At 36.1% G+C, this 10,879-nt stretch overlaps 1 protein-coding gene across 1 annotated transcript in view; it reads right to left on the bottom strand.

Moving 5' to 3' along the window:
* Positions 1-232: 232 nt before the first annotated feature.
* LOC116720518 (heterogeneous nuclear ribonucleoprotein L-like) overlaps positions 233-10,879 on the bottom strand; it is a 19,070-nt gene continuing 8,423 nt past the window's right edge. Inside the window, exons 2-13 of the mRNA XM_032563822.1 lie at positions 10,607-10,713; positions 9,172-9,409; positions 8,339-8,424; positions 7,219-7,315; positions 7,020-7,092; positions 5,730-5,789; positions 5,401-5,633; positions 4,308-4,429; positions 3,329-3,527; positions 3,176-3,233; positions 1,762-1,860; positions 233-1,657 (exon numbers count right to left, since the gene is read on the bottom strand). Coding sequence (XP_032419713.1) covers positions 1,602-1,657; positions 1,762-1,860; positions 3,176-3,233; positions 3,329-3,527; positions 4,308-4,429; positions 5,401-5,633; positions 5,730-5,789; positions 7,020-7,092; positions 7,219-7,315; positions 8,339-8,424; positions 9,172-9,409; positions 10,607-10,713 — 1,428 coding nt within the window. The 3' untranslated portion in view covers positions 233-1,601. The remainder of the gene's footprint in view (positions 1,658-1,761; positions 1,861-3,175; positions 3,234-3,328; positions 3,528-4,307; positions 4,430-5,400; positions 5,634-5,729; positions 5,790-7,019; positions 7,093-7,218; positions 7,316-8,338; positions 8,425-9,171; positions 9,410-10,606; positions 10,714-10,879) is intronic.

Here is a 10,879-nt window from a genome sequence, read left to right as displayed (position 1 = left end):
TAGTAATTTCCATTTTTTGAGCTCCATCCCAACACATCCATCAGGTTAGGATTGTAGTTTTTACTAGGTCATTGCAACATTTTCAACATTTATCAGCACCTGGAAACAGCAAAGGTGTACTTACTTTTTCCACACATATAGTTAAACCCAAAATGTTTTACGTAATGTTTTTTTTTCTATTCAACCACATAGTTTTTTCTGATTATAATTGACAAATACACCTCTCAAATGATACTAAGACAATATATGTGTTTTATTTACATTTTAACAAAAAACATGCCAAAATTATTTATACACTTCTCATTAATCAGTTATTCTGACTGGGATGCTCAAAAACGTCAGTAATATTTTTAAACCAGAAGAAACATAAAAACGGAGCTGATTAGGATAGACCTAATCAGCCTAATCATAGAAAAATTATTCTTAGATAATGAGATTTTAGCCTGCCCAGTTGTTCTGTTTTAGGGCGTCTTGTCACTTTAAATCAGAATAAGCTACTGCTGGCCACGCCCCAATCTCAACGTTTACATTCGCACATGAAAATGGCTGCCATCACATGCGCAATTATACAACCATACATTTTTGAAAAGCGGAAAAAGACCCTCCTGCACAACCAACAAGAATATAACAAGTAGTTTGTGGACGGTAAGCCAACAACAAATTTACTGTGTACGCCATTTTACGACTACGTCGGTAAAACCAGCTAAGCGATCGTGCTGGAACTTAGCTTAGGTTGCTAGGCACCGGAGTTGGGGTTGCTAGGTAACGGCCCGTGGAATATTATTTAACATGAATGACTCTGTGGAATAATTTTTGGCTCAGCAGTAGCTTTTACATTTGGGCTTCATCTCAGTTAATTAAAAACCTAGATGACATCGAACAGGTCATTATTTATACATTTATAATTTTATAAACAATAATAATATAAATAATAAATATTGATCACCAGTTCTAGTTTGCGTTGCCTATTTTTGCTAGCGTCATATTTCGTAACCCAGGTATGCAGCAGAAAACATCTACAACCAAAGGAACAACAGAAAAGTTACACACTAAACCTGTTTAATCATAGAAGCGTTGGCTGGGCCAACCTTTTTAAAAATATGACAATGATACAATAATATTAAAGCCAGTATTGTTAACTGACCACTTCTTTCTCAGACTGGTTTGCCCTAAAAGCCCAACTCTTATGTTGTTTTTGTATTACTGTACAGAATCAAATGTTCCAGCTGTTATTTGTCTGTTCTTGTGTTTAAAACAGTTTTCAGCTGCAGCTTTTAGCCAGAGGATTATTTTTGTTGCTTCCTGCTGCCCTCAGTAGTAAAATAAATCACAAGCATTCTTTGCTCTCAGTTCAAATTCAAACATCCTTCAATGGTTTCTTCTGACATTTTGAAACGCTAATTCAAATCTGCAGCTGGTGAAAACAAGGCGTGACTTGAAACTGAAGTGTTGCTACTCTTCATCTATTGTTTTTTATTTAAAAAAAATTATGTAGAAGCATAAAACACTTTATAAATAAAACAAAGTCTTCATCCTTCTCAGGTTGAGAAGTTAAATATCTCTCCTGCAGGTGTGTTTGTGATAACCATCTAGATTCTGGGTCACAGGTGCGTGGAAGTTGAGAAGCAGAGTTTAATGGTGAAGGGGTTGGAGCTGCCTGCAAGTCAGAGAGAAACGGACGATTAAAACAACGAGCCTCACAGTTAACAAAAAAAAAAAAAGAAACGTTTATTTATTTATTCTGATCTCTGTGCCACTTACCAGCTATTCTAAACTGGTGGTGGTTGAGCATGATCAAAGCTTCAACAGCAGCAGTTTTACAGTCAAACTCCAACAAACCGGAGAGAGTCTTAGAGCTGGCTGTAAAAGCAAGAGGAAAAAAGTCTGACTGTCACATATTTACAGCATTTTAGAGTCAGTACACTGCAAAAACACAAAATATGACCAATTATCTTTGCCCAGTTTCTAGTGCAAAATATCTTAGCACACTTGAAATAAGACAAGCAAGGTATAGGAGCTTGGTTTAAGTCAGAAATTCTTTAAATTGTTGAAAATGTACAAGTTCAACTGGCAGGTTATTTCACTTATAGCACCGTATTTTTCCAATATTATAAGTGAAAGAAACTACAACAGCATATTAGGGCCATTGTAGGCACAAAAAAGCAAGAGTATATTTACACCAAAAACTGAGATTAATATCAGAAATGTAGAAAAAGCATGGGAATTTCTGAGTTTGAAAAGTCAGAAATATGCCAGAAAAAAATCAAATGTTTAGATTAATTACAGAAATTCAAAAATTTCAGAGTATCAGAAGATGACATTGTTTTACTTTTGGAACTCAGAACTTTCCACAATTTTTCTAGAAAACTTCTGAGATTAATCACAAAATGTTGGAAGTTTTCTCAAGAACATTTTCAAATTTTGTGGCTCAGAAAATTTCTTGTTTTTCTAGAAATTTTCTGAGATTAATCACAACATTTTTTTTTGCTGCACAGTGGCGCAGTTGGTAGCACTGTTGCCTTGCAGCAAGAAGGTCCTGGGTTCGATTCCCGGCCGGGGTCTTTCTGCATGGAGTTTGCATGTTCTCCCTGTGCATGCGTGGGTTCTCTCCGGGTACTCCGGCTTCCTCCCACAGTCCAAAAACATGACTGTTAGGTTAATTGGTCTATCTAAATTCTCCCTAGGGGTGTGTGTGTGTGTGCATGGTTGTTTGTCCTGTATGTCTTTGTGTTGCCCTGCGACAGACTGGCGACCTGTCCAGGGTGTACCCCGCCTCCCGCCTGGAACGTAGCTGGAGATAGGCACCAGCAACCCTCCCGACCCCATTAGGGACAAGGGTGCACAGAAAATGGATGGATGGATGGATGGATGGATTTTTTTTTAGGTTTTTCAAGAAAATCTTCACCTTGTGGCTCAGAAAATTCCTTGTTTTTTGGTTGAAATTTACTCTTTTTTTCCTGCCTACTTTTGCCCTTAAGTGTCGCCATTATAACCTTCCAGCGGAGGTAGTACATTTTCATGAATAGTAAGGAACATCACTTAAACAAACTCCTTCACCTTGCTGAAAAGGGAGTTTTCTCATCGCAAGTGTGCTGAGATATTTGTAGCAGAAACTAGACCAAAATTACTTGGTAAGATTTTGAGTTTTTGCAGTGTATGAGTGCTTTTAACTCACGTTTGGCATCAAAGACTTTATACTTGGTGAAGGCAGGAGCGTTGTGTTCAGAACAGAACTGAAGGGAAACAGAGAGGAGAGATTTATGGTTTTTTTTGGTGAATAAAGGAAGTTTTTATTAATAAAAGCAGCGTTTGATCTGCTTGTCCTCACTTTTAGCAGCTGCTGCTGGTTGAGGGTGGGCGGGGCGTTGTAGAAGTGCAGCACAGCGGTGGGCGGCTGGATGATGTTTCTGTGGCTGTGTGTGGTGCTGAAGCGATTGTTCCTGGTCAGACTGAAGTCCTGGTAGCTGCTGCTGCCGTCGGCCAGTTCAAACACCTGACTGGGAATCACCGCCTGCTGCCTGGACACACTGGGAAGGGACAAACGGATGCCAAAACCAAAAAACAACCACTAGAAAACAGAAATAAACGATCAGAAAAATCTGAAGAATGTGACATAATATCGCACTGCGAAAACAAAAAGTATTATTGGTCTAGTTTCTTGTGTAAACATCTAAGTGCAAAACTAACATACAGTACAAGTAACTTTTCAGCAAGACATAGGAGCTTGGTACAAGTCAAAATTTTCTTAATATTGATGAAAAGCTACTTGTTATTTATATTTTTTCACTCATAACATGAAAAAAATGTTTTGTTAGAAGTTAAATAATCTGCCTATATATCTAGTACTTTTTCATCAACATCAAGGAATTATTGACTTAAAACAAGCTCCTATATCTTGCTGAATAGTTACTTGAAAGTTAGTTTTGTTTTATTTCAAGTGCACTAAGATATTTAAACTAGACCAACAATACTTGATAATATGTGGCGATAACATTGTGTTCTTCCTATTTTTTTTTATCAGCACAGTAAGATATTTTTATATGAAAAATTACTTCAATAATAAAAAGATTTGCATAAATCAACTGCATTGTTTAAAGCAACCAGGATTTTTACTATTTTGTTAAATTTTAATCTTTAAAAGTCTTTTTAGGTGGAGCGGCTGAAATGGATGGTTGACTTTTCTACTTATATGAAGTAGAAATTATTATTCGGAGTATTTTAAAATCTATACAGTGGTTTTGTACTTGGGTTGCTGTGACTCTGAGCCACAATCTCAGCCCTGAACCCTGAGCGGGTCTCGTTCTCACCAGACGTTTAGTTTCTTCCCGAACACCTTGGTGCCGTTGAGGTGGGTCACGGCGCGGTCCACTGCGTACTCATCCGCCATCTCCACCAGCGCCGTTCCAGGAATGCTCTTCATAAACTTCACCTGTAAACACCACCAGTCAGGGCCAGATAAAAACACTTTGTAAGGCTAAGATGTGAATAAGAACAGATAAATCAAAAATACAGATAAATAATATTTTTATATAAACATGGACTTCTAGGGCTGAAACAATAATCTTGTCAAAAGATTCAAAATAGACATTTTCTAAATACTTTGTGGATTAGAGCTATTAGAATGTTTACAACAAAACATAACAATAACTGCCTTCTCCCAGTGCTCCCAGTGCTAATTAGAAACAACAAATACATGATTGATTGACAGCACTAAGCCCCGCCTCCTGAGCTAGTAGCTCCTGAGCTACTATTAGTGTCTTCAGACACTAATAGTAGCTCAGGAAGAAGATGGAGGAGACGATCTTTTCACATACTATTTGTCTTGTATTACACTGTCAAAACATGGTGTTAGTTTTAACAAATATGTTTAAAAAAAACAGATTTTTTAATCTAAAAGTTAGAAACTGCATCTTTAATAGAAAAGCGATGGTGGGTTTCAGAAAGAGCAGGAGTTTTTAAAGAGACAGAGACCCAATTTCAAAGCGTTACATTACGAAGTCAAATGTTTTTTAGGTCACGTTTGATATATGCAGTATTTTTATTTATTTATTTTTGTTAGGTTTATTTGATGAGGATAGACACACGTTAACAGAGAAAAACTGAATAAGACAGCAGTCCCATGCTTGGATCATAGTGCTTATAGCATAAGCTAATTTTCAACACTTGTCCCTAGAACAGTACATCTAAAATTTATTAAAAAGTGAAATGATAATAATACAAGATAATGTTGACTACAAACTTAAGTTACTTGATTGTGCAATAAAGCACTAAGTTGATGGAAAATACATGACACTGTCCCTTTAAGCACCGGTGAAACCCTGAAATTAATTCATAAAATTATGTTTATCTTGTTTGTCCCACTAAAAAGATGCTTAATAATAAATAAAAACTCAGACAGACCTTTTCCACGTTGCCGTAGAGACAGAAGAGGTTGAAGAGGCGGCTGCAGTTCATCTCGTTGGGATGGAGGCTGCTTACCATGGCGACGGCGCTGGAGCCCAGCAGGGCGGAGGGACGGGTGGAGGAGAAGGTCTTTGGGACGAGCTGCTTGTAGGAAACCAGCTCCGGCACCGGCTCATGGCTTCTCCTGTACCGGCTGTTAGGAGGCAGCGGCAGCAGGGGGCAGTGAGGGCCTGCGAAGACGAGCAAAGATAACGAGGGATTTCAAACGGGGAGGAGGAGGAGGAGAAGGAAACGTTCAGGGAGGGAGGAAGAGCGAGAGTCCGTACCGTAGCCGTTGGATGGATGCTCTCCCAGGATGGCTTGACGCTGCCTTCCCTTCCCCCGATCTGAAACAAACAACAAGAGAAGCTTTTAAAGCTAAAGACAGGGAGCGCCGACATCACAAGGAGAGCATTGGTGGAAAAAATCCAGATTCTCCAAAACTTGAATCTTCTAAAGTTTGATTAATTGATGACATCGATTTCTCTCCCAGCCTGAGCTGAAAACGGTGGACTATTATGACCAATACAGAGAGAAAAAAAGAAGCGTAAATTTCCACAAAAAACTCAGAAATTTTAAGATTAATTTTTAAAAAATTCTAAAAATACTATGGAAATTTCTGAGTTTAAAAAGTTAAAAATTTGCTAGAAATTTTTTTTTTGAGATCAGTAGGAATTTTTCTACAAAGAAGAAAATTTCTGAGTTTGATAAGTTTCAAATATTTTAGAAAGGTAATGAAAATTTCTGATTTGAAAAGACAAAAATCTTCAAAAACTAAAATTAATTGATTAAGTCAATTAATCACCCAACACTGGTTGTAACTATGATAGAATACTAAGGCCATTGTAAATAGTAAAAGAAAACATTTCTACCAAGAAAATAAGAAATTTTAACATTGATCTCAGACATTTAAAAAAATTGCTAGAAAAATGTAAAAAAAATTTGAGCTTATTCTCAGAAATTTTCTAAAAAAACTTGAAAATTTCTGAGTGTGAAAAGTCAAAAATTTTCTGGAAAAGATTTTTGAGAATGAGCTCAGAAATATATTAAAAAACATTAAAATGTATCATTATTTATTTATACTTTTGTCTTTTGAAACCCAGGAATTTCTAAGCTATTTTCCTGGAATATTTCTGAGATTAATTTGAAAATTTCTGAATTTTTTTTCTAGCAGATATTTGACTTTTCAAACTAAGAAATTTCCTTCAGACTTTGTTGGCAGTAATGTACTGGGTTTTTTCTTAATCTAAAATGCAATGCTCCTAATACCCCATCATCTATACTGTAACTGATCACAGGCGGCACAAACAGGAAGTTGCGATTCCACATTATTTTTAATTACTGAAATGATTTAAAAAAATAAAACTTTTGAACTATTTGTTGACATTACAAACACACAGAGAGCGAAGTAAACAAGACTGAAATATCACTACTTATGCACTACTTCAGTTATCAAATCAAACTAGATACATTTCTGAATACTCACAGAAAATGACAGCAGCCACGTGTGTGGGGGTGCGTGTGTGTATGTATAAGTGTGTGTGTGTGTGTGTGAGCAGAACCTGAAGCTGTCCTACCTCGGTGCAGGAGGAAGGGTTTGGTGTAATCCCAGCTGGAGGTGTCATTGCGGACGACGTTCAGTCTGTTGGGCTGCAGGGGGCGACAGAGCACAGCACCTCTGGGTGGGTGTGTGTGTGCGTGGGCTTAAGGATGAGGATGCATGCATGTGTGTACACCAGGGCGCGTGTCTGCTGGACAGTGTGTGAGTGTGTTTACCCGAGCATACTCGATCTTCAGCGTGCAGCAGCCGGAGTAAATGTCTGCTCCATTTAGAGCCATTTTGGCTTTCTGAGCGTCTTCCACGGATTGAAATGTTGAGTCATTTGTTAAGGATGACTCAGCAGAACGACAAGCAGCCAATCGGGAAACAGCCATTTGAGTTGCTGGTGTTGATGTTTTCTTTGTTTTTTTGCTTATTTTGACACAACAGCAACACCAAAACAATTTTTCTTTCTTTCTGGTTGTTATGGAAACCGTGCTAAGTGAGTGAACCAAACGGTGTGACTGTGTCATTACCGTGTTGTTTCCTACACAGAGATCAACGATGAAAATAGTACCTCCCAACTATAGCCCATATAGCAAAAACACACTGTAGGTGCTTAAAAAACAAATATAAAACATGTTTGTTCTGCTGGTTTAGCTGTTAACTCCCTGCAATAAATGTTGTCTGTGATTCATGACAAAAAGAGAAAATAAAAATAAAAAATAGAGTTTGGTCAGGGCCTTCTCTAGCTTTTTGGGGGCCCGGAGCGGGATATAGTTTTGGGCCCCCCACGTTTATCAAGCCACAATGATGAGATTCCAAACCCTTTAGATAATCCTCAAAAATGCCACAAAATATTAAATTCTACAAGCAAAACAAGTGACAGTTAAAATTAAACAAATTTAGGTGAATTAAATTGATATAAAGCTATAATGCAAAAAGAACAGTAATCCATTATACATCAATAAAAAATGTTTTGAGTACGGATTGTTCATTCACATGTGACAGTGGGGTCCAAACTTTTTACCATGAGGGCCAAAGCACTTTTTGACCACAAAATTATTTTTTTTTCTAACATTTTTAAAACAAACTATTATTGCATCTTTTAAAATGTTGGCTGCTCAATAATAATCTAAACAATTTCAGCTATATTAAAATGAATAAGTTGAAAGCACCTGGGTTTCAAAAATTGTACGTTATTTTATAATATTTTTAAAACAAACCTTTGGTGCATTTAAAAAAAAAATTATTTTAGCTGCTCAATAGTAATCTAAAGTGATAGAACTTCTATATTATTGAAATAAACACAATGATGTCATGTTAAGACTGATGATAACGTGATCATAAGGATATTCCACCATGGCCTGAATGCCGTTGCGTTTGAAGATGACGATGCGCTGGACATTACCCACAGGGTTGCACACAGTGTACAAAACATCCTGTAAAAACACACAAAAAAACACACACTTAAACTGTTTACTTAACAAAAAACACACATTTAAAGTTTGTCACCAAGTTTTCTTCATGTAAATCAAATGAATTTGAGTCGGTTTTTTAGTCACATGACTAAACAACCATCTTTCTTTTGATCCAACTAAATATTTGGCAACTATTTTTCACATTTATGTTCCATACACTGCAAAAACACAAAATCTTATCAAGTATTCTACCTCTAGTTTCTTGTGCAAATATCTTAGCACAGTTAAGAAGACAAAACTTACTTACAAGTAACTTTTCAGCAAGATATAGGAGTTTTTTTCAGCCAATAATTCCCAATACTGATGAAAAAGGGCTAGCTGCCAGAATATTGAGAAAAAAGTTCAAAGTTAAATAATCTACCAGTTTATTTAACTTTGTATTAATATACTTTTTATATAAATAAAAAGTATATTAATACTTTTTATTAATATTCAAGAATTATTTAATGCTGAAAAATTAGTTGTAAATTAATTTTATCTTATTTTAAGTGTACTAATATATTTGCACTAGAAACTAGAATAAAAATTCTTTGCAAGATTTTGTGTTTTTGCAGTTTTGTGGCAGCCATTATACAGTGCATACAGCGTTAAAACCAGCTACATGTTTATATATGTTGCATCAATTATGCTTTCTTTAGATATTTTAATTCATTAAAGGATAATCTAAACCAAATTTGGTTAAATATAAGGAACACTTGAGCCACTCACAGTGCTGATGGGGTACAGCGGGTTCTGGATGGACAGCAGCAGAACCTTGTTTTTGCTGGTCGGGTCGTCTGAGTTGGTGGGTCGGGTGATTCTCTGGCTGGTGGAGAAGTTGAAGAAGGCCTGCTGGTTGGCGATGAAGACGGGCTCGCTGCCTCCGCTCCTCACGCATCGCTCCGCGCTCTCCAAGCTGTCGAACTCCACCAGAGCCTGACGCTTGAAGGGCATCATCATCACATAACTGAGGGGGGAAAACAGACGGTAAAACACAGACAAACTGGTTCTGTCCACTCAGAAACAGGCAATTTGTTCAGCAAATATTTATCTATAAAACATCTTTAAAATGCTTTATGTCAAGAGTTGGGTACTAACTAGTTACATTTACATTAGTACTGTTTTGGGAAAATTTACTTTATTAAGTAAAATATTTTACTTTCACTTGTAAAATAACTGCACTGCAAAAACACAAAATCTTACCAAGTATCTTTGGTTAGTTTCTATTGTAAATATGTCAGTACTGTACACTTAAGAAGACAAAAATAACTTAAAAGTAACTTTTCAGCAAAATATAGGAGCTTGTTTTGAGTCAATGATTCCTTAATATTGATGAAAATGTGCTGGTTCCACTGGTAGATTATTTCACTTATAGCAATCTACTTTTCCTGTGTTATAGGTGAAATAGTCTGCCAATGGAAATAACACTTTTTCATCAATACTAAGGATTTATTTACTTAAACTGAAAAATACTGAAAAGTTACTTATAAGTTACTTGTGTCTTATTTTAAGTGTACAAAGATATTTGCATGAGGAACTAAACTGGCAAGATTAAGCATTTCTATTAAGTAATAAGTATTACCTGTAAAACGTACACCAAACTATAACTTCACAAGATGCTCATTTTCATTTTTTGTTATTTTTGTTGTTCGAGTTTTCATAAGATTACTACTTTGTTCTCCTATTATAATTATTATTCTTGCATTATTTCAACTTTACTATTGTATTCTCGTGATTATGAATAAAAAAATCATAGCCTGATTAATATTCCGATTCAGAGCGGACCTGAATTTAAAGTCCAGATAAAAACAAGCTTTTAAACACTTTGAGCTGTGGAAACCCAAGGAGTACATTATTTTTAAAAAAGTCCAGATTTTCCAAAAATGTGTATTTTTATGGTTTTTTTCTTAAAAAACAAAAATTTGATTAATCGATAAAGTTGATTTATCAGCCAGCCCTAATGACAGTTAAAGGATTAATCAGTAAGAAGCTCTGTCTCTAAACAGTTTAGCTTGAGATGAATTTAAGCAAGAAAATTAATTTAATTAGATGTTTTCACTAAATTATCCATCCCTGTTTAGTGGCATGTTCATATAGTAGGTTAGTGGACTGGATAAAATTGAGTTAAGGCAATAATAAATTATATTTAAAAGTTAAACTCTACCAGATGGTGCCAAACTTTTCAAGCACTTCCACCAGGTCGGCCTCCACCACGGCGTCACACAATCCTCGGACATGAACGACGGGCGAAGGGGGGATGAGGTGACTGTCCTTCACAAAGGAAAAAAAAGAAATAAGTTGCATTTATAAGGAATCAGACATGCAGATAATATGGGACAACAGCTAAAGATGAACAATGATGTGAAGTAGATTTAGCATGTTAGCATTTTCACGACGACGACAATGCAGCCATAAAATCTGGAATCATTTATTTCCA

This window comes from Xiphophorus hellerii, chromosome 5 (assembly GCF_003331165.1).
Source record: "Xiphophorus hellerii strain 12219 chromosome 5, Xiphophorus_hellerii-4.1, whole genome shotgun sequence".
NCBI classification, from domain to species: domain Eukaryota; kingdom Metazoa; phylum Chordata; class Actinopteri; order Cyprinodontiformes; family Poeciliidae; genus Xiphophorus; species Xiphophorus hellerii.
The sequence above is the reverse complement of the archived record's forward strand: the minus strand, read 5'-3'. Positions and strand labels throughout refer to the sequence as shown.